This window comes from Nelumbo lutea, chromosome 8 (genome assembly GCF_056320005.1).
Source record: "Nelumbo lutea isolate HS-2025 chromosome 8, American lotus-T2T, whole genome shotgun sequence".
Classification (NCBI taxonomy): Eukaryota; Viridiplantae; Streptophyta; class Magnoliopsida; order Proteales; family Nelumbonaceae; genus Nelumbo; species Nelumbo lutea.
The window spans coordinates 54,357,501-54,381,974 of record NC_142691.1 but is presented as its reverse complement, the minus strand read 5'-3'; the positions used below and the strand labels follow the sequence as shown (position 1 = coordinate 54,381,974).

Genomic DNA, 24,474 nt, shown 5'->3' with positions numbered 1-24,474 from the left:
TGACAAAAGGATATGGCAAAGACATAACCAACCCGCATGTTAAGCCTCCCCTTCCAATATGAATCATGGTGCCAATCACGCACTATCCCCATGAGCAAGTGTGTGCTCACCATTTGATATTAGCCAAGGTAGTCCCTATGTTGCTAAAGATAGGCACCCAAGGAGGTTGGCCATCCCTTTTAAAGGGGACCTTAAGCTTTTTGAAGGTCTATCTAAAGAATACATCAACATAGTCCAAGAGTACCAAACATATCAAGTCTATTTAGATTGTTATAAGATTGTTCTCTTGTTAAATGAATATTAAGTTTCTTGGAGAGTGCTATCACCCATGACCTTGTTATTGAAGATGTTGCTTCATTACTCTTGTAGCCTTTTCAAATGTTGATTGGGCAAGGTTATCACATAATGATTTTTGTATATTTTTGGGCCTCAACTTAAATTCTTGGTATTTACATAAACAAAATATTGTTTTCTCATGGAGTACTGAATCTAAGTACTATAGACACTGCTACAACTAAACTTATAAGGGCTCAATTTATTCTTCGTGAACTTAAATACTGTCGAACTACACCATTCATTCTTTGGTGTGACAATTTGGGTGCTACTTTTCTCACTTCTAATCCAATTTTTTATGCTTTCACAAAGCACATATGGACTAAATTAAAATGGGTTCAAGCCAAATCATTACGTGTTCTTTTCATTCACTCTCAAGATCAAATCGTGTGCATTCTAATGAAGCCACTCTCAGCCACTAGCTTTTGCTTCCAAAGTTACAAGCTCACTATGACTATGTTTGGTTTTAAGGAAAAAATAGGAAAAGGAAGGGAAAAGTAAGGAAACCTTTACAAACCTCTTATGGGTTTTCCTACCTTTCATTTCCTTTTCCTACTTTTTTCCTTCAAACCAAACACAGCCTATGGGTCTAACCCCATCGGTGGGGTGTTGAAGGATATGTTGGCCAAGCTTCACATGGCTAGATCGTTTCATGATGAGTTTCAATAAAAGATGTGTAATAGTGAACCATTGTGTATACTCATTTTATAACAATAGTCAGTTCTATAGTATAACCCATATTCAAATGTATACTTAAAATATACTGATAATATAATACGACACTCAGACTTATTAATTATCTTCTCAGATTATTCTCTTATTCTCTCTCTGTCTTTTTACACAATCCTTGTTGAAATATCAACTTTAAGTGTTGTCTCCTATTCTTCTTCCTTTTTCAATAATGAATCATTTCATGGTATAGTTCATTAGTTGACATTTTGTCAAATACTAATAGCTAAGAGAGAGAATTTGAATAAATTTGTGGATATGTATGCATAAGAATTATGTAGGCTGTATGCATGAGGACTGTGTAGGTTGAATTTAGCTTTGACAGAACTCCAATGGATAGAGATATGCACCACATATAAAATATATTGTCCACAATAATCCAAAACTTAAAACCTTTGGGGCAAAAAGACGAAAAAAGTTAGGAGGGCTTTTTAGTGGAGTTCTAGTTGGCTCCATATAGACTCGTCCTACATGTGCCCCACACCACATACATCTCACCATGCATTTGGAATATCTCTTGTATTTTCAAGTGGAGGTGTTCCCAATGCATGTTTGGGATGTGTGGGGCACATATGGGGCATTTTGTGGGAAGCCAATGCATATTCTTTTATGTTGTGTAGGGGTGGATTCGAGCCGAGCCGAGCCAAGCCGAATAGTACCAGGCTCGAGCTCAGCTTGAGATTATTCTATAAGGCTCGAGCTCGAGCTCGAGCTCGGCTCGAGTCAAAAGTTTATAAGCTCGAGCTCGGCTCGACTCAGTTCGTTTTATATTTTATAAAAATATTTATTACATATTTTATTATAAAAATAAAAAGTATATGTAAAAAAATTATTTTATATTTAAAAATTAAGAATTATAATAATTAATAATTATAATATTTTTATTATATATATATTATTTTCTATAATTTTATTATATATATTATATATATTCGAGTCGGCTCGCGAGCCTCACAAGCCGAGCTCTAGTAGGCTCGAGCTCGACTCGTTTATTAATCGAGCCATTGAATTGGGCTCGAGCTCGGCTGAAACCGAGCCGAGCCGAGACAAGCTCGAGCAACTCGTGAAAAGCTCGGCTCGTTGCCACCCCTAATGTTGTGTCACAAATGCTTTTGACAATAAATCAAACACAATCTTAGGTTAAAAATAAACACAACCACCATTTCTCCAAGGGAATATTTATTAAAAGGCTCGAGCTCGGCTGAAACCGAGCCGAGCCGAGACAAGCTCGAGCAACTCGTGAAAAGCTCGGCTCGTTGCCACCCCTAATGTTGTGTCACAAATGCTTTTGACAATAAATCAAACACAATCTTAGGTTAAAAATAAACACAACCACCATTTCTCCAAGGGAATATTTATTAAAAGATTTTCTATATAAGTAAATAGTTGTCTTTTTGAAAATGTTCTTGTACGTAGTAAGCTTGGCTTCAAATTTATTAGTAATTTTAGAGCAAACAATTTCAAACCATCAACTTATTCACACTTTATTTGTTTCCTTTTAACCATGAGATATGATTTTGATGAAATCAAGTATGAGTTGTAAGTTTTCTTTAAATTTTCTCCTTTAAAAACTAGCACTTTGATATCAGCCATTACATTAATTCTCGGGTTGGATTTAGATTGTATATTTTTGGTAGAGCTTTCATTTATTAACTAAACATTTGTACTTGATTCGTCTTCAAAACCAAGAAAAATAATAATGTCAACTGTTCATGACAAGTAGGCGCCATTAGGTGCCATTAGCGCCACATCAGCAGAACATCGTTGAAATGAAACTTTCCCCAACGGTAGCCGCACACATAAATCAATGCCAAATTTTGTGAGTATCTATGCATATGGATTACCATGATGGGCTAAATGTTGATTTGACAATGACATGACGGTGTTTTGATAAACACCTATTACGAAATGTCTATGGAACAAAGCACACACATTAAAAGGTGGAATTGGAAACAACAATTCCTGGAATCTCTTTATTCCATAGTTTGAGCGTGTTTTCTATTAACATGAATTGGGATGGATTCAATGCACATTTCCTATTTTCAAATGAAAAAACAAATATTTCATAGTGAAAAGGTCATTTAAGTAAATAGGCTGCAAACTATAAGGGTGTTTCAATAAAATTAAAATGATAAGTTTAAGTAAATCAATAAAACTATAGGGGGTATTCTAGTAAATGACCCTTATTTTTATTTCAAAATTTATCTTTTTGTTTGATTGCAATACAAACCAAATAAATATAAGACCTGGAATAGAATAAAGTAAAACTCAAAACAAAATTTAACCAGAATTTGCATTATTTTGATTTGCACTCCCCTACATTTGTACTAATGCAAATAAAATTGCACTGCAACCAAACATAGATGTTTGTAACTATGATTTGTATTTGTACATGATATAAAATTTGTACTCTTTCTTGTCTAATTGCATTCATTCAAGGTGCAAATTGGCACTTTACTCTTACCTCAACTTCTCTCTCTCTCACACACACACATACCTACACATGCATCATATAAATGGAAACCATATCATCCACCACACGTTATCACATTCAGTCCCTTGTTATCTTTTTGACTATCGGAATATTGATTGTGGATATTCTTTTACCCACACCCATGGCCACGTTATCACATTCAGTCCCTTGCTTATCTTTTTGACTAACGGAATATTGATTGTGGATATTCTTTTACCCACACCCATGGCCATGGTAACATTCAAGTACATATAGAGAAAGCTCAAAAACAGCTTGGGCACATTTTTTCAAATTCCAAACAGTTAATGTTTTCCCCTCGTATTTCCATTTTCTTTCCAATTAAGGAGGGACCACTTTCATCTTATTTCTCATAAACAAATTAAATGAAAACAAAATCTAAAGCAAAACTAAACCACAATTTACCTTTAGCCTATTCACACTCTCATACATTTACACCTGTGCAAATAAAATTCATATGTTTTTAATTAATTCTAAAAATAACCTAAAACAAACCAAAATTTACACTAAATCTAAACGTAAAAAAAGCAAATTTTAGTGTCTCTTTCATTTGCTGCTTAAGACTATATTTGATTTAAAAGAAAAGGTTGAGAAATGAAGGAAAATATAAGAAAACCTATACAAAATTTAGCCTACATTTTCCTTCAAACCTAACAGCCTAGGGTAATTATCCATCATCGGGCTCCATATAAATCCGCCGACAGCTGAAAGTCAATCCACGATCAAATGCCAAATAAGGTTTCCATCTTGTTATTCATGGATTGGCATCAACAATCTTAAAGGTGGGCCCCCGGTCCCACCCCGATTATTTCATGAGACAGGTGTCCATCAATCACGATGCTTTCCCTTATCATCTTGATCATTTGACTGTTGGTAAGGAAATCTTTTAATGGGTCCTACGATCCCAATTATCAACCGTTCTGGTTGACAAAAATAATCTAAACTATTGAAAGCATCTCTACTCTTATAACGGCCAGATTTGCTCCACCTCACATACTCTGAAATTATTGGATATCTAAATCTGACACTGCACGTCAGCGACAAATACGTGGCTAATTTCAGAAAAGCATTTAAAGTTTCTGCACGGACGGGGTAAAGCAGAGAGGGATTGGGAAGCAAAAGCAAACCCAAATCCACCTTTCCCTGCACGAGTCCGTTCAGTGTTCTCAGTCTTTCAGCGTTAGAGGGGGTGTGCTTCTAAGCTCGCAGCGCGCATCAGGAACACGTTAGAGATAACTGATGACTATTCAAGAGAGAAATTTGTTCATTGGCACACTAATCAAACTTTAGGCCCACCAATTTACCAAACTCCACTACCGAGAAAGTTCCCAAATGGTGTTAGAGATAGACGCATCTGACCAAGTGACCAGTAGCGTAATGTGCACGGCTACGCGCTATGTGCACTCTAGTAATGTGATGCTTTTCTTGCTATCTTACGCTGAAAACTGAATTTAGATTTTGCGATGGCCATTTTTTTTTGATTAAAATAGGAATGAAGAAGAATATTCTCATTTCTCCTTAGTCTCTGCAAATTTACAGCGATATATTAGAACTTGAAAGCCCTAGAGGGCGAGCTTGAACTTCTGTTAATGGTGGTTACATAAGTTCTGCCCTGTCATTGAATGGTAAGTAGTCGAAGTCAAATTTTCTAGTTTGATGTTTTTTTTTAATTATTAGTTTATTTAATTCTTGGTTAGTCCGTTTTAAAGTCAGCTTTTCCTTAGTCTCTTTTTCTGTCACTCTCTTGGCCTCTCTCCCGAGATCTGGTTTCGATCGAAGAGAAGGATGAAAGTGTGGTTTATGTATTGCTGTAGGAGAGAGTAGGTAATTTGATGAATGTGAACTCTTTCTGATTAGTTCTTTTTTTTTTTTTGCGTTAATTTCTGGATGAACGCACTGAATCTATGACCTTGCATTTAGATCTTAGCATTTGCATGAATCTAATCATGTGAATTTTAGTGAATTTTACGGTTCTGTGTCACTTGGAACCTTGGGATGAGAATTATTTTGTGATACGAATGCATTTCTTTTGATTTTAGTTGGATTTAGAAATTTCGCGCTTTCGTGTTTGGGTTATTTAAGGAGAGGTACATGAGATTCTCTCTCTCTCTCTCTCGGGAAAAGAACTTAAGTATAAACAAAATGGAAAAATGATTGAGCTGCCGCAGAACGGATCATAACTTATTTTCTTATATCATGAATAGGATGCCTCCGAAGGTTAAGTGAAGTAGAAAGTAGAGGCTTGATGGGTGTCTATCAGTGCTCAATAGTCTGCATCCTTGTTTGCTTTCCCAGGAAATTAAAGAGATTCAATACATACCATGGATGGTTTTGAAATGAGTGGGAGGGTTTGATATATAGACCAAAGTGTTCTTCATTTTGATTAAATGAGATCAGAAGCTTTGGGTTTGCTTTAGATATCCACTTATCGAAAGTTTTTGTGATGGGAGGACTAGAGGAGCTCAGTATCTTTCTTTCCTAGTTGATTGAATTTAGAGTTATGCTGCAGTCCAGTTTTTATAGATGTAGATTCAAAGCTTTAACTTTTAATCCTTGATTCATTTCTTAGGCTTGTATGTTTAACCTTATCTGATAGGAAAATTTGTTTGTTTTCATTTTCTATTATTAGTTTTAATGTTTAATATGGAGGGAGATTTGATGGTTAAACTCATTTTCATTTATGGTAAGTACTAAAAGGGTTACTGGAGTTTCTAAGGTTTAGCCTCCTTCAACTCTAGGCCTGGTAGATTCATTAATAACATTCTACTTAATAAATGTGTTACTGTTTGAGTCCACCATGGAGAAAGGAAAAAATTTGGAAAGAAAAAATAACTAGGAATTAAGTTAATGATTAAAAACTCTTGGGAGTTAAGGAGTCCATTTAATATGTATGTCAATTATCATTAATTTGCACCAATGCAGTTAACACTACAAATGAAAAAGTATAATTAATTTTGTATTCTTTATGGTTATGAAAGGTCAATGCACTGATTTTTATGATGGCAATGGCATTTTCAGGAAAGATGATCAGCACAATCTGAAACCAGAAAATTTACAACAATTGGAGGACATTTGATCTGGAAATAACACTTGATATCTCATATAGTTGCATGGGATTAACTTCCGCACTTCATTGTTCATAATAAGATCATACAAAATTCAACGACCAGGTTCAGGGGGTGACTTGCCCCAGGGCGGCGAGTATAACCCTTTCTCTGTAGCCCGAAGAGTGAATTCCTCTAATGCTGTTGCGATGGAGGGAGACTTGGAAGATGGCTCCATGCTTTCTTATCAAGATAGACCTAGGACCTTCCCTACAATGCGTAGTAAACCTTATAATCCATTGGTAAGATTTTGTCATTTGTTCTTCTGTACTTGTGATGTTTCTTATTTTATTGCAAAAGTTGCAAATAAAGAGTACATTTTCTTATTTGTTTTTAGCAAATTAGTTTTCTTTTTTTTCCCTTTATATACATCTATTGTGGAAAAGGACCTTTCCTTGATAATATGTCTTTGAAAAAGAACAAATTTAAACAAAATTGGGGTGGCTAATGTGTCAGGATTCATGTAGCCAACCCCATATAGTTGGGACAAGGCTTGGGTCATGATGGTACTTCCTCTGATTGCTTGCTTGCATCACTTTTGGGTCTCTTTTGAGATTTGATCTAAAGAAAGTTCATTAACAAAATAATTATCTAAGATGGTTGGTAGAAGTTGATTGATCTTAAGAGATTAATGAAACATTCATCACAACGACCTGAATTTGATGCTATGCTATCCGGATACAGCAAGGATATGAGTGGATGTGGTAGTGGATATGAAATTTACACTAAGATTTGAAGGATCTAATATGACATGATACCCTAGTACAGGTATCCAGGTAAGTAGGTAACATAGATTTGATGATTTGGACTTTTAAGTAGGGTGTTGACTAGGGCAGATCAAGGATGAAAATATTGATATGCCTGATACCAACAATTGGGTAATGGTGTGTATCGATAAAACCATTAGTCTTGACCTTTATTTTTTATTTTTTTTAATTTTATCAGCATGAGGGGGATGCCTTCTATCATCCCAAAGTTTGAAAAACCCCCAACCCTGTGTATATATTGGTCTATTCATTTGTCTCCATGACCACCAGTATGGATATGATATGCTTGATATGAGGCATATTGTCTCGATATTTGATCCTTGGGGCAGATGGGGGGTCTTTCTAGAAGTTTTAGAATGGGGAGGGTTGATAGGGTGGTTACCACTGAAATTTGCAGATGGTACTTTTTTTTTTTTTTAAAGGTAAAAGCTATTATTATATTAAAGATAAAAACTAAAAGTATCTAGAGCTGCACCACTAAGGTAAAGAAGGCAAGCTCAAAAAATGAGACATTGAGAACATGCTCTACGATTCTATGAAGCCTGGCAGGGATAAACTAGGAACTGGGGGAGGGGTGGGGGCATAGCAGAGTGTGCACGAATTTTTGGGATGTCAAGTGGCTACAAGACTGCTTAGGTATTTTGGACTTCCATTGGGTGGGAGTTGTCTTTTCGGGATGCGGTAGTTGAGATTTTTTTTTTCAAAATGTTGGCTGCTTGGAAGAAGAATTGCATATTGGTAGGGTGGGAGTTGTCTTTTTTGGGGGTATAGCTCTGCTAAATCTGTCTTCTGCTATCCTGTATATTTTCTTTCTGAAAAGATACACAACAGCATTCTACAAAAGCCTTTACAATTTTGTAGAGAGACTAGGCTGAATGGGCCTAGTGCACTATTGTCTTGTTATTAGTGTTCCCTAGTTGTTTTGTTTGATAATGGGCCTGTTAATCTTTTTTTTTTTGTGTCTTTTAAGTATGTTGATGAGCCGGTCACCCACTTAAGGGTAGACTTGTAATTTGTTCAGTTTTAGTAAGATTAATAAAAGATATTAGGATGCCATGGAGGGAGGTGTTGAAGGTAGAAAAAATCATGAGGGATTTCTTATGGGAGCTTGGGGAAGGAATGAAGGATCATTTGATTAAATGGGAAGTTGTTTGTAAGAGTAAGGAACAAGGGGGATTGGGAATAGGTAACTTAGGAAAGAAGAATATAGCTTTGCTGGGTAAGTGGCTGTGGAGGTGGCCATTGGAGAGGGAGAGACTTTGGCATGAGGGATGGTGGAAAGCATTTATGGGCGAGTTGACAATGGTTGGGATTTAGGTGTATCTCACGGTAGGGCTGCAAGTCGGGCCGGGTTAGGTCGGATTGAGGCCAACCCTAGCTCAACCCTAAGTTCTAAATCCCCAATCTTAACCCTAACCCTAACCCAACCCGACTTTCAACCCGACCTACCCAACCCTTGCCCTAATCCTAACCCTAACTAAATACCTCCAACCCTAACCCAACCCAACCCAGGTTGGGCTCAGGTTGGGCCCAACCCAACCTTCTTCCCATTCCTTAAAATCTTGTAGAACTTCTTAATCTAAGATCTTAACTCAACTTTCACCACATATATTAATCCTATGTTTTATTAGTATTTGTTTGTTGATATTTTTATTGGTTCTCTAAGTGCAAAATTTAGAAAAAAAAAGTGTTTGAAATGACTATAGTTTATTGTATGTTATGACTTATAATAGATCTTTTATAGGTAGCAAGCTATGGGTGGCAAGCAACAGAGAGGAAAAAAGAATAAAATATTCAAAAAACATAAAATATGTTTTTAAGGTTTTAGTATTTCCAATTAGGATTAAGTGAAGTGATTATCTTAAAAGAAATAAATGATAGTATGTGGTGGGGGCTATACAACTATCATGCATCTAAACAGATCAATGTATGATATATATATATTTATTTATCTATGATATGTACTATAGAGTCGGGTTGCCCGAGGGGTCAACCCTAACCCAACCTGAAGTAAAGTCGGGTTCATAAATTTCAACCCTAACCCGAGCGTCAACCCATCCCAACCTAACCCGACCTTTTTGGGTTGGGTTCGGGCCAACTTGGCCCAAGTTGCAGTCTTATCTCACAGGCTACTTTGGCTTCTCCCTGAAAGCCATGCATGGTATTCTCCCCCAGTTCTTAAGCCTAATAAGGTATGATACTTGTATTTGAGATAGTTTTGTTTTGGAAGATCTTCGGTTGGCAACTGTACTCTCAAGGATCTATTTCCCTTTTTATACTCTATTTTAAAAATATATAATGCTTTGCTTCTTTCTCCCCCTCGATTGGTGTTAGTTGGGATTTAGGCTTGAGAAGAGGATTGAGGGACAATGAGTTTGATCAGGTTGCCTTACTCCTAAAAGTCTTTGATTCTTTTTCTTTTGGAGCCACCCATTCAGAAGATAGGTTTGGACCCCTAACCCTAAGGGCCTCTTCTCTTGTGCTTCTTTTTGTTCCTCCTTGTTCTTGGATACATCTTCCCCTGTCTTCTCCTATAATAAGTTTGGTTAAATCCTATTCCTCTCAAGGTTCAAAATATCAACACGTATCGGGAGCTTCCCAATACGCCTCTACAGAGTGTTTCGGAGTTTTGACCGGTTCAGGGGGTGGATGGACCTTAAACCGGCCCCTCTGAACTGGATTTGAAAAAAAACTAAAAAAAAAAAACCACCAATATTGCTTGATATGCCTCTACCGGCGTATTGATATTTTGAACCTTGATCCATCCAAGGTCGGACTTCGGAGCTCTTTGTTGGGAAGCTTGTCATGGAAAGTTAAACATTTTGGACAACCTACAAAAAAGAATACCCTTCCTTTGTCTTTCCCTTGGTGTATTATTTGCAAAGCTAATGGTGAGAGTTGCTTCCATTTGCTAATCTCTTGCCCTGTTTTTGCTGGTTTGTGGGAAAGGTTATTTGCCCTATTTGGTTGTAGGTGGTCTCTGCCTTTGTCAATCAGTAGTCTATTTGACCCTACAACCTTCAGATGGCCTAAAAGAAGGGATGTGATCTTGTGAAGATGTGCTAGGGCTTCTTTGGCGTGGACAATGTGGGAGGAGAAAAATGTTAGAATTTTCAATGATAAGGAGAGGAAATGGGGAGGCTATCTGGTGCTGCATTTTAAGTAGGGCTCTCTATTTGGCTAAAACTTTGGACATTTTCCCCTTTTTTCCTACGATGATATTTGGAGGAATTGGGGAGTTGCATCTAGGAGCTTGGGGAATTTGGGACCCTCAGGATCAGGGATTGGTGTTTTAAGAAATGCGGATGGGAGTATAGCTGCTTTATTTTCAGGTCCTATAGGTGTAGGGGACTGTATTCAAGTTGAGTGTCAAGCTGTTGTGCAAGGGGCACAACTTGATAGAGAGTTGAACATTGATAGACTGCTAATTGAAGTGGACTTGAAGCTGATAACTGGGTGACTAAGGAATCAGGGTACTGTTGTTTAGATCTACAGGGAAGCTATGAAAAGATTTAAATGATTGACATCCAATATGACAGTAAGAATTCAGTGGGAAAGGAGATCGACTAATGGGATAGCTGATTGTTTAGCTAAGCAAGGGGTGCATAGGGACCATCTTTTCTGGGCTCACTTCTGCAATCCCGCTTCCTCATGGGAAGCTCATTGTATAAGTTGTTTCTGCTGAATTATTAATAAATTCTTTTCTATTCTTATAAAAAAACGAAATTGACCCAAGACAAACTCAACTACTTTAGGACTAAGATGAACTCATAGGTGACCCATATAAAAATTCAAATCTAGATTCTAACTTCTAAAATAAATTGAATAACCAATTAAAAATCCTATTAAAACTAACATATTTTAAAGACATTTGAAATTACTAAAAATAATAAATCACTATTTTACTTGCTATAAATGATAATTATGGAAGAGACAGGATGCTCTCAGAGGATAGGTGTGACTTGGAATGTCCAGTTTCTTCATGTTTGGAAGAGACTGTTCCTTCTAAAGTGGAGAAATTGGAAAGGGGGGAGACAATGCCCCGGAAAGAGATTGCTAGTATCGGTGCTGAGCCAGGAACTGAAAGCAATGATGGAGGAAAGGAAGACTTAGCTGATAATGATTCTTCTGGTGGACAGGTTGAAAGTCAGGACGAAGATGGCTTATCTTATGAGGAGGTTGAGATTGGAAGACTGGGTGTAGATCTGGGTTGAGGGAGCAAAATGGAAGAGAAGGAAGATTAGAATGGTGGGATAATCAACAAGAAATTACACAATATGAGAAATCACATAGTTCATGTGACAGATTTTTTCTAGACTGAAACTCAGCTCGGCAGGGGCCGGACCTACTAAAAAATATAAATGGGTGTACAGAAGGAAAAGAGTGAGGGTTAATGGGACATCTGGTGCTGATCATGGGGGGCAATAGTGCAAGATCAACTGCTGTTCCCCCTATTGTTGAAGGAACAACTGGTCAATAAGGTTTTTGATGCCAAATCTGAATCTGGTGCAACACGGTTACTACAGGAGAATGAAATTGCTGATGGAGTTACGGTGAGGTGACTATCCAAAAATTAGTTGATAGGGAGGCCACAGTCGGGAAAAGCTTGGTTTTATTTTTCTGGGGTGATGAGGAATTTGCTAGGAGGGCTTTTGAAGAATTTGGAAGAAAAATAAGAGGAAGAGAGAGCAAAGACCAAAGCGCATTTGAAAGGGAGCAAGGAATGGGACGAGGAATTCTCAAATCAAGAGGATGTTGTTGAAAGCTTGTATTTTCCTAAGTATAGTACCGCAGGGGTTCTATTGTCCTTTTTACACTTTTATTTTTTAGTTGCTGTCACCCTAGTATATATAACAAAATAGCTGGTTTTGACTCTCAATCTTTTCTCCTCTCTTCTGCTCTCTTTCTTCTCTCTCTCCTCTCTCTTCTCCTCTTCTCCTCCATCACTGCACTGATAATATGGTATCAGTGCAGGACTGTTAGATCCTAAAGAAGAAATTGAGCACAGCTTCCCTGTCTTCTCCATTCGCCAGATCCAGATCGGACTGAAGTACCCTCTCTCCCTTTTTTTTTTTTTTTTTTTTCTGGTCGTGTGCCAGAACAGAACCTGTAATAGGTTCAGACAGTTAATGTGAGGTGAGCAGTCCCTTTTTCTTTCCTTTTTTGTGGAGTTGGCTGATCCCTGTAAAACTGTAGATCGTGAGGACCTTTTGTGGGCTGCAACAGCAGCTTTTATGGTGAACTGGAGGTCAGAAAGTGACCTGTACTTGCTGTAACAGATTTTTTGTGCTGCAACAGCAGCTTTTATGGTGAACTAGAGGTCAGAGTGTGACCTGTACTTGCTGTATTTGCCTTCCTGTTGATGCGTAGATTAAGAGATGACCTGTATGCATTGTAGCAACACTTGTGTTAATTCTGTAGGTCGAAGGATGATCTGTTAGTGCTGTTACAACACCTGTAGCAACACTTGTGTTAATTCTGTAGGTCAAAGGATGACCTGTTAGTGCTGTTACAACACCTGTATTTTACAGAAAAGAGGTGTCTTCTGAAAAAAAAGGGTTCTCCTTGGTACCCTATGTTAGGATTTTATTTTTAAGGCTGTGTACCCTTCTAAGAGTGTTTTATTGAATATGAAATCATGCGTGGTGAAGATTCTGCTACATCTAGTGTTTCCTCAATGCCGAATGGAATGAGTGGGGGTGTGGACCTATCCTTTCCCATGGCTGTTATTCCTCTCGACGGTTTAAATTATTTGGAATGGTCAAGAGGGATCAAGTTATACATTACTGCAAGGGGGAAGATAGGTTATATAAATGGGAGAATCAAAGAACCCAATTCTGTGAGTGCTGAATACGACAGATGGAATTAGGAGAGCAGCATGGTTATGTCTTGGCTTTTAGTGTCTATGCAACCCCAAATAAGAAGGAACTTTATGTGGGCTGAAACGGCAAATGAAATTTGGGAACAGGCAAAATCAACCTATTCTGAGCTGCGTCACTATGCAAAGATTTATCAGTTACAAGCAGAATTATCCCCTTGTAAACAGGGGAGATGTGTCTTTCTGTGTACTATTCCGACTTGACCTCTGTCTGGAAGGAGCTAGATCATTATCAGAGTGTCGACTGGAAGTGTGATGAAGATGCAAAATTATACAAAAAACTTGTATCTCAGCAGAGAGTGTTTGCTTTTCTACATGGCTTGAATCCAGCATATGAATCCATTAGAGTTCAGATCCTAGGTAGGAAGGATCTTCCCTCCGTCAAGGAAGTTTATGCTCTTGTACAATCAAAAGAAAGTAGAAGGAACTTGATAAACAGTTCTGGAGAAGATGCAGTTGGGTTGGCAGCAAAAGGAAGTGTGATTACAGGTGGTGGGAACACTTTTAAGAGAGGGGACTCTCAAAAAAGGGCGGATGACAAAGACAAACTGTGGTGTACTCATTGCCAGAAACCCCGACACACCCGAGATACATGCTGGGATCTCCATGGGAAGCCAAAATGGGCTCAAGATTTGAATAGGAAGCAAGGTTCAGATCTAAATAAAAAGTTAGGACAGCAAAGTACAAGAAAGAACACTATGGCAAACATGGCCTCTCAAGAAAATCAGCCCCCCATTACTACTATGACACCGACTCATGTCTCTGGATCTGATCCAAAGGAGGATATTATTAATTCCTTTCGTGACCATTTAGAGCTCTATGGTAGAGGAATTCATCAGACGGATGCTCCTCCCTCAACGTCATTTGCGTTTACATCAGGTAACTCTGCCACAACCTTCCATGTTGCATCTCATACCCTTGACACTCCCTGGATCATTGATTCTAGAGCGTCTAAACACATAATTGGTACACCCTTTTACTTTCAAACCTTTCACCTCCTTTTTGGAAGAGACAAAGTGAGACTAGCTGATGGATCATATACTATCATAGCTGGTCAAGGAACCATTTCTCATCCTTTTGGCCTTACACTCTCTAATGTTTTACATGTCCTGAAATTTCCCATTAGTTTGTTCTCCGTTAGTAGTATTACAAATTCCTTAAATTGCTTAGTTACCTTTTTCCCTTCTTACTGTGTGATTCAGGATTTGGCCTCGGGGAAGACGATTGGTAGAGGATGTATGGTGGATGGACTTTACATACTGGAGAATAAGGCTGGTCTTCAAGTCACAGAGTTTAAGAGTCAGTCCTGTAAGAGTCAAGTCTATTTATGGCATTGTCGTCTTGGTCATTTATCTTTTGAGTCTTTAAAAGTGGTGTTTCTAGAATTGTTTAAGTTAGTGTCGGTTTCAGATTTTTCTTGTCAAACTTGTCAATTGAGTAAGCAGTGTAGAACTCATTTTTCTTCAAAGAATAATAAATCTGAATTTCCTTTTCACATTGTTCATTCTGATGTGTGAGACCCTGTTACTTTACCATTTGAGAGTGGCTACAAGTATTTTATTACCATTATTGATGATTATTCTAGATGTACATGGGTATATCCCATGTGGACAAGGGATGAAGTACCAAAAATTATCCAAGACTTTCTGCGGATGATCTTCACCTAATTTCAAACTGAAATCCAAAATTTTCAATCAGATAATGCCAAAGAGTTTTTTCATAGTGATCTCACTGATTTTTTTCTTCATGTGGTTCACTTCATTGTAGCTCTTGTGCTCGAACACCACAACAAAATGGTGTTGCCGAAAGAAAAAACCGACACTTCCTTGAAGTGGCTTGGGGTTTACTAATCCATATGAATGTCCCAAAACGATTTTGGCTTGAGGCTGTCCTTTGTGCTACCTATCTCATTAACCGTATGCCCTCTCGTTGGTTAGAGTGCAAAGCCCCACATCAGCTTCTTTTTCCTAAGGCTCCCCTTCTTTCCATTCCTCCTCGTGTGTTTGGTTGTCGTTGTTTTGTCCAAAATTTGTCACCCACTCGTGGAAAATTAGACCCTCATGCTATTCCTTGCATCTTCCTAGGATATTCTTTCACTCAGAAGGGATACCGTTGTTTTGATCCTGTTTCTCGGAAATTTTATGTTTCCATTGACGTCTCTTTCTTTGAGAGTGAGCTTTTTTTCCTTGTTTCTCCTCAGGGGGAGTGGAGGAATGAGGAGAAACTGGTTCAACTCCCTCCTCTTCCTGATCCTCTTCCTTTTTGTGTCTTCTTTCGTCGTCACAAAGGCCAACCAAGTTCAAGAGCTGTGGAGAACCTAGAAGCCGTACCTCCAATGCCATCAAACTCCCTAGGAGCGGGTCATACTCATTCAGGTATCTTGGTTCCTATCGATGTCTCTGACCCTATTGCTATTGATACCTCTGTTGCTAATGACCTTGACCTTCCTATTGCTCACAGGAAAGGTGTTAGATCTTGCACCACTAAACACCCCATTTCTCACTTTGTTTCCTATGAAAACATTTTACCCTCTTTTCGGGCTTTCTCACTTCCATTGACAGTGTTCCTATCCCTAAGAATGTGGCAGAAACTCTTTCAGTACTTGAATGGACAAATGCTATGAAGAAAGAAATTAATGCTCTACATAAAAATGGCACATGGGAACTAGTAGATCTTCCTAAGGGAAAGGATCCGATTGGATGTAAATGGGCGTTCACAGTCAAACATAGGGCTGATGGCATTATGGAAAGGTATAAAGCTCGTTTAGTGGCAAAGGTGTTTACACAAGTGTATGGAGTTGATTATGCAGAGACTTTTGCACCCGTTGCCAAGATGAACTCCATTAGAGTCTTGTTCTCCCTTGCTGCTAATCTTGACTGGGATCTACATCAGCTTGATATCAAGAATGCATTTCTGAATGGTGACCTTGAAGAGGGAGTTTACATGGTACAACCCCCTGGTTTTCGGGCTCAAGGCAATGAACAAAAAGTGTGCAGGTTGAAGAAGTCTTTATACGGGCTGAAACAATCATTGAGTGCCTGGTTCAACAGAAAGGATACAAGCAATGCCAATCTGATCACACATTGTTTGTGAAAAGAGGGGAAGGGAAAATTGCTGCTCTGATAGTATATGTTGATGATATAATTATCACTGGCGATTGGAAGGATGAAATCCAAAAGTTGAAGATTTTTCTTACTACATAGTTTGAGGTAAAGGATCTAGGTCCTCTAAGATACTTTCTTGGAATTGAAGTTACCCGCTCGCAAAAGGGTATCTTCATTTCCCAAAGGAAGTATGTCCTAGATCTACTCCAGATACAGGAAAATTGGGAGTGAAGCCAGTTGATTCCCCTATTGATTCTAACCACAAATTAGGTGACTGTCAAGGTGAACTTATCAAGGATGTGAAACAGTTTCAGAGACTTATAGGAAGATTGTTATATCTTTCTATGACCCACCCCGACATTGCTTATGCAATTGGTGTTCTTAGCCAGTTCATGCATGCTCCCAAGACCACTCACCTTGAAGTAGCAGAAAGAGTTCTCAGATATCTTAAGAAGTTCCCAGTCACTGGTTTGTTGTTTCAAAAGCACGGACATTTGAAAGTTGAAGTGTACATTGATGTAGATTGGGCAGGATTCCTAAATGACAGAAAGTCAACTAGTGGCTACTATGCTTTCATTAGGAGTGGCTGGGCAATGGCTCATGGAGTGGCTGAAATTATGTGGCTAAAGAATCTGTTGAGTGAGTTGGGTTTTCCAGTGAACAGACCTATGACCCTATTCTGTGATAACAAAGCAGGCATAAACATTGCTGCTAATCCAATGCTGCATGATAGAACTAAACACATCGAAATCGACAAACACTTTATCAGAGAGAAAGTTATCACAGGGGAAGTGTGTACTTCCTTATGTCAGCTTTGAGGATCAACTTGCAAAATCTTTACAAAAGGGCTACACCATTCTTGACATCATGACTTATGTGACAAGTTGGGCATGATTGACATCTATGTCCCAACTTGAGGGGGAGTGTTGAAAGCTTGTATTTTCCGAAGTATAGTACCACTGGGGTACTATTGTCCTTTTACCTTTTTATTTTTTAGTTTTTGTCGCCCTAGTATATATAACAAAATAGCTGGCGCTGCCAGCATGCTTTTTGACTCTCAATCTTTTCTCCTCTCTTCTGCTCTCTCTCTTCTCTCTCTCTTCTCTCTTCTCCTCTTCTCCTCCATCACTGCATTGATAATTTACAGATGAAGACCGATGTTGGCAGCTAGAAAGGTTTTGCTTTTGTTTTAGAGTTAGGTGGCGGTTTCTGCTTTAAGGGTGTTTGTATTGGGTTCCTTTTTTTTTTTTTTTGGAGTTCGTTTTGGTTTTTAGCTTGTGAGGTTTAGTATGCTTAGGCCTGTTTGGGTTTCCCGTGGGTGCTTCTTGCTCTAGGTGATTTCTTATCACCTTCTGCTGTAATCTTTTTTCTCTTCAATAAAATTTCCTTTTATTCTTCAAAAAAATATGAAAATGACTATAAATAGTAAGTTACCATAAATAGTATTCCTATGACATCAACAAATTCAAAACATCAAAATCTAAAATGTTCAATAATTATTGCCATTTGAAAAGGAATTTGGAGAATGACTTCTTTCTCCACGGATATCTGTTGATTCTTTCCTTGCTTCCATGCTTAATTCCTTCCTGGTTCAGAAAACTCGTCCTTGAGTTTTGAAGCGTGGAATGATAAGGATCGTATCAAGAACTCTTGAAGAAACTACATAGCACTATCAACAGGATCAAGTTTGATTTTGAAAAATTTTCAAGAGCAATTGAGATTTCAGCAACAGGAACAACCATCTCAATTTGTTGAACTTCTTTTTGAACTTGTTGAATATCCATATTTGGCTTGCGAACTTCCGAGCCACAGTTTAGATCTGGCAGGAGCCCGCATAGGCCACAGTTTAGATCTGAACTCTGTACACTGTGCCTATCCAAGTTAATTCTCGACAAGCACTTATTTAGTGCCATCACCCAAACCAGAATGTTTGACTCAGAAGGGGCTACAGTTTGGATCTGATATCTGTACACCACACCTATCCAAGTTAACTCTTGACAAGCACCTATTTAGTGCCATCACCCAAACCAGAAAGTTTGACTTAGAAGGGCTGACTGAGTTCCACAGTTGCTTACTTGGGAAACCAGAGATATTTGTTTTACTCAGATTTGATGCCAAGGAGGTCCAGTAGCTGGTCCATCTCCCAATCAAAAAGATTTTATCTGAAGAGGGGGCACCAGGAGATTGAGTTCCCAACCACGTCATAGGAATCAACAACAGAAGCCTCAGGACTAAGAGCAGATTGAAAGAGAAGAGGAAAGGCTTTAGCAAGAGGAATGTTTGAACACCAGGGGTCCTCCTCCTTCCAAAACTTCAATCTATTCCCCTACCAATCCTGAGAGCTAGACCACCAGAAGTAACAGGAAAGGATTTCATAATTCCTTTCCACAGGGAGCATCCCCAACTCTGAAAAGGATATGAGGATTTCTAGTTACCCCAATCCACCCCATATTTAGAGGCTATTAAGGTCCTCCATCAAGCATTCCTTTCAACACCAAACCTCCAAAGCCACTTACTGAGAAGAGCAGTGTTAAAGATCTTTAACTTATTCCCAAACCTCCTTCCTCCACAGGTAAACAAACCTGATCCCATTTGACAATATGGATTTTTCTTTCTTTTTTCCTGTACCTCTACAGAAAATTTCTCTGAAGGGACTCTCCAGCTTCTTTGCTACTTTGGATGGATTGGGAAAGAGAGAGAGGAAGTCGGTAGAGAGGTTTGGGAGAGTACTTTTTAAGATGGTAACTCTGCCCCTCGAGGAAAGATACTTAGCCTTCCAAGAAGCTAATTTCTTTTCCATCCTCTCCACCACTGGGTCCCAGATAGCACTAGAAGTACATTTGGCCCCAAGAGGGAGTCCAAGTATCTCCTGGGGAGATGATCCACTTGGTAGGCCAGAACCTTGGTGGCCAAATCTTTCAGACAGTCAACCTGGCCCACTAGAAAAAGAACACTTTTCCCCAAATTCACTTTGAGCCTAGAAACAACTTCAAACCAGCAAAGGATGCCAAGCATAATCTCCAACTGATCTCGAGATGCATCAATAAAATACAAAGTATTATCTGCAAACTATAGCATGTGCACTTTTTCCCCCTTGGATTGAATTCAAAACCCTTCCACAAGCCTTCAGATACGACCAACCTACTGGATTGAAAGAGTACTTCCATAAGACCGATAAAGAGCAAGGGGGAAAGAGGCTCCCCTTGTCTAATACCTCTCGAGCTCTGAAAGAAGCCTGCAACTTGTCCATTAACCAAAACAGAGAACTTAGGGGAAGTAACACAAACTTTCATCCAGTTCCTCCACTTTTTCCCTAAGTTCATTCTTACAAGCACAAAATCCAAGCATCTCCAATTTACATGGTCATAAGATTTCTCTAATCCAATTTGCAAATCATGCCTAGTGTCCCAACTCTTCTCCTAGAATCATTGGGCTCATTTGCTATAAGTACACTGTCCAACATCTGTCTCCCTGGAAAAAAGTACTTTGATTTTTAGAAATCACACTAGACAAGACTTTTTTCATCCTTTCAGCCAGAACCTTTGCCAAAATTTTATAAAAACTGTCGAGAAGGCTTATAGGCCTAAAGTCTTTGATATTAACAGCTCCAGCAACTTTAGGAATAAGGGAAACAAAGGTGGCATTCTTCCAATGAATGTTGGACAGCTTTCCAATTCATCTCTAGGTTTTGTTCTAATAGCTCTTGATTTGTCTTTGAAATCAATTTGATGTAGGATTGGAAGGAGAAAGTCCTACTGGGTTTAAAATGATAGGAAGAAGAGAGATAGAGAGACAAAATAAAAAGAAGATCACTCCGTTACCTGTGGTCAATTTCAAAATGAACTTTTCATTCCATTAATTCCACTCAAAAATTCCCAGTTACAAGGACTTTATTTATAGACTCAAAATATGAATTTAGATGTCCTTTTACCCATAGCTAACCCATATGGATACACAAATAAGGGCTCTAACTCCCAAAACAACTCTAATAACCAATAACTAATCCCCTTAAAACTAGCATATTATAAAGACACTAAAATTACTGAATCACAACTTTACTATAATAGTAATTATGGGAATTACTATAGATAATAAGTCTGAAGTTCACCATAAGTAGTAATTTTGATTTTTACTGATGATAGGCAATTTGTAGAAAACTGATACTTTATTCCTAAGATATCAACAAACTAAAAATACCAAAATGCAAGAACATCCAACAATTTTGAAAATTACAATTTCATAAGGAATTGGGAGAAAACTGACTTCTTTCTCAATGGAATATTCCTTGCTTCCATGCCTGCATCAAGTTGCAAATCAGTGTTTTAAGGATCAATTTGTGAGAATGATATTGTGGCTTCTATGAAATTACAATTTTCCCACCTGGTTTGCTGCTATATTTTGTGATCAATGAATCATTGTGGGTGGTTGGCAATTCTACTTCTTAATCTAATGTTTTAATGAAATTACTGTTTCCAATAAAAAATAATATTTTGATCAATGAACCAAGGTTCAAAGTATCGATACACCCCAATATGGTGGAAGAGATGTATCGGTAGTATGAACTTTCCGTTTTTTAGTTGTTTCTTTTTCCAAAATTTCAGAAGTGTGTCATAAAAATGTTATTTAACTATTAAAACAAAGCTTTTCTTAAAATCTGTTAAAATAGGTGTGTCAACCACCTGGTGTAATGATACACCCGATTTGGGGCGTTTTGTGTCAAAATTTTGAACCTTGCAATGAACCATGAAGTTCATGTTTGAAAAGCTAATTTACTATGTTATATGTCGTAGCTATGATTTTTAAACTTTATATTGTAGGACTTGAACCTACAAGGCATGAAGGCAATAACCTTCATGTTAATAGCATAATGCTCTAACCAGTGTTGCATGGAATCTCACAAATGGATGACATCTATGTTGTGCACACAATGGAGTCTGACACTCAATGAATTTTTTATGACACTTCTATGTAACATTTCCTTTTCATCTCCTAGATTATTTGATATTATATATTAGTGAACAGTGAACAGCTAATGTATAGGATTGCCATTTTTCATATAAAACATCACTTAGTAAGGGAGGCAACATTTTTGGCAGGTACATAATGCTAGAATTTTGAAAAAAATATGAACTATTTTAATTACATACTTTTCAATGGATGTGTTTGCAAGTCCATGTTTTCTCATCTTGCTGAGTCAGACTCTTGGACATGCATCAGATTTTGACCCCTGTGCCCATGTCCATGCAACATTGGCTCTAATTAATTGAACAAACAGGGTTTCACTTCTTCCAGAATTTAGATTGCGTATTATTATATATATTGGTGAACATATTGTTATATATTAAGTTTCTTGTTTTTACATTTTTTTTCCATAAGTAACCCTTCATTTTGTACCTAACCATGGATTTCATGCCTCAGGATCTAGGGATACCTTGCATTCTAGTTGCACATCTTACTTTTAAACACTGGTGGCAGCATACTACCCGATTAGTTTTTGGTGTTCGTTTTGCTTTACTATACATGCTATTATGTACATGTTGCTTTTTGATATATGATACAGTACTGTCAGGAAAAAGAAAGGAGTGTTTGACAGAAAGCATTATTGTTTATTCTTTTGCATGCTTTGAGGTTCTTTCTCTTCATCCTAATAAGAAAGCATGTATATTTGAGAATTTTGTGGCTTCTATAATTTTTAATGGCAATACTGGTGCTAGCTTTACAGGTCTCATCTGTCACAGAGCCCATAAACCACAGAAGGAAAAACTTAAATGTTTTTCTTTTTTTTTTTTCAAACATTTTTTTTGGTGATTTGAGGTTTCCGTGGTGGAAACTATTGTGACAGTGGCGTTGGTATAATTGGCAACCATCTGCTATATGGAAGCTGAAATCGAGAACATTGATGTCTTGGCCCTTTTACATTACTAATTTTCCCCTCCCTTTTTCAATATGAGGCTTTATTATGGTGATGTTCTTAATGTGTTCTGTCGTGACTTACTATTACCTTTGATGATATTTTTATGCTAACTATTGCTTTATCTGGTATTTTTTTGATTCCTTTGTTTATGCAGATTTTTCGGATTTTTATGGGTTTGAATGTCCGTGTCCTTTTTGTTCTTCTGCTCTTGGGCTTCGGAGCTGTCTTTTATATTGGAGCGAATACTTCTCCAATTATTGTTTTTGTCTTCTCCATATGCATCATCAGCTTCATTTTTTCCATTTATCTTGCTAAGTGGGTGCTTGCAAAGGATGAGGGGCCTCCTGAGATGGCTCAGGTACATTTCATTTCCTTTATAACTTTGTTTTATTTATTTTTTTATTTATTTTTGATAAGATGGTAACCTTGTTTTATCAATTGACAAACCAATATGCCAAATATTAAAAGTTCATAAAATTGATAAAATAGTAACTTTTTTAATAAACTTCTTGAATTTTTAGTATTTGGCATACTGTTGTTATAGTAACTCCTTTGGACGATTATCTCTATTGGATTTTGTTTATTATTTGTTGTATAATTGAGCAGTTGAATATAATATGATATATTGACCTGGTTTATACTTATAATACATCCATATCGACTAGAAAGTAAAGGAAAAATGTGGACATTTCTTGTCCATAAGTCATTATTTCAGTGTTTTAAAAGCGTGCAATGAGCTTAGGTGCATTTATTTTTGATAAGATGGTAACCTTGTTTTATCAATTGACAAACCAATATGCCAAATATTAAAAGTTCATAAAATTGATAAAATAGTAACTTTTTTAATCAATTTTTTGAATTTTTTAGTATTTGGCATACTGTTGTTATAGTAACTCCTTTGGACGGATTGGGATTTTATTTATTATTTGTTGTATAATTGAGCAGTTGAATATAATATGATATATTAACCTGGTTTATACTTATAATACATCCATATCGACTAGAAAGTAAAGGAAAACGTGGACATTTCTTGTCCATAAGTCATTATTTCAGTATTTTAAAAGTGTGCAATGAGCTTAGGTGCATTTTAACTTTTTAAGGTATACACCTCACTTGAACCCAGGTGGCATCACTTTCAAAAGGCATGTGCCTAGGCATGAATGCACACACTTAATATGTTTGTTTTTAGTTATTTTGGGTGTATTCTTATGTGTTTAAAACTTTGTATTGATCTATTAACTTCGAAATGGACCTCTTATTGTTGCTTGTGTACTAGTAATGGTATACTAACATTTAAAAGAAGATCTTTTGAATACCCAAAATCCTAGTTGTTATGAGGGCTGTGAGAGTTGATGTGAGTGAGCGGTGGGAAGGTTGGTGGGGATGTGGGTTCTCTGAGCGAGCTTGGTGGGAAGGTTTGTGGGGATGGAGCTGGATGTGGAGAAAGTCGAGGCCTAGGTGGCGCTCGAATGGGGAATGGAGAGGGTGGTGGGAGTGCAGAAGCTGTACGGTGGCCTGTTATTGTTTATGTTTTATAGCAAACAAGCTGCAGAATGGGTGCTTGGTTGGGAGTCATCGAAGAAAAGAGAAGTTGATCTCAGGTTGGATTGGTGGTTCCTGGTGGCAAGGGAAATCAAAGAAGAGATGCTTAGTGTGGATAGGAGTCTTGGGCATACCTATGCACACGTGGAGCATACTAACATTTGAAGAAATCTGTTGAATGTGTGGTAAGTTCTTAAGCTTTGACCAAAAAAACAGAACTTGGGAGAGGGTAGATATGGCTCGAATCCTGGTCGAGGTTTCTGATTTGTCTTCCATTCCAAGTGGTCAGGAGTTGCAGTATGCAGGGCAAAGTTACAATCTGAGGATTGTGATTGAAGGGGCAGACAATACAACTCTCAACCTTGAGGGTGGGGTCTAGGAGTTGCCTAGAGAGAGAAGATCATTGGCAGATAGGAGATTTGGAGAGAAGGTGATGTGGGCGCCGGCAGCAGCAGTAATTTAGTGTTCTCAGCAGCAACAATTTAGTGTTTATCTATTCAGTATTCTTACCTTATCTGCTTTCAGTAGCAGGGATTAGTAGGAGTCTTATCTATTCAGTTATCTTATCTTATCGGTTCAGTAGGATAGATTAAGGGAGTATTATCTTATCTA

General features: G+C 37.8%; 1 protein-coding gene across 2 annotated transcripts in view; it reads left to right on the top strand.

Moving 5' to 3' along the window:
- Nucleotides 1–4,904: 4,904 nt before the first annotated feature.
- Nucleotides 4,905–24,474, top strand: part of LOC148844230 (pyrophosphate-energized membrane proton pump 2) — a 39,660-nt gene continuing 20,090 nt past the window's right edge. The window contains exons 1-3 of one of the 2 annotated variants that reach the window (XM_088957547.1): nucleotides 4,905–5,178; nucleotides 6,572–6,899; nucleotides 22,475–22,678. In XM_088957547.1, coding sequence (XP_088813673.1) covers nucleotides 6,807–6,899; nucleotides 22,475–22,678 — 297 coding nt within the window. In that variant the 5' untranslated portion in view covers nucleotides 4,905–5,178; nucleotides 6,572–6,806. Of the gene's footprint in view, nucleotides 5,378–6,571; nucleotides 6,900–22,474; nucleotides 22,679–24,474 lie in introns of both variants that reach the window. The other variant, XM_088957548.1, reaches the window with a different exon arrangement.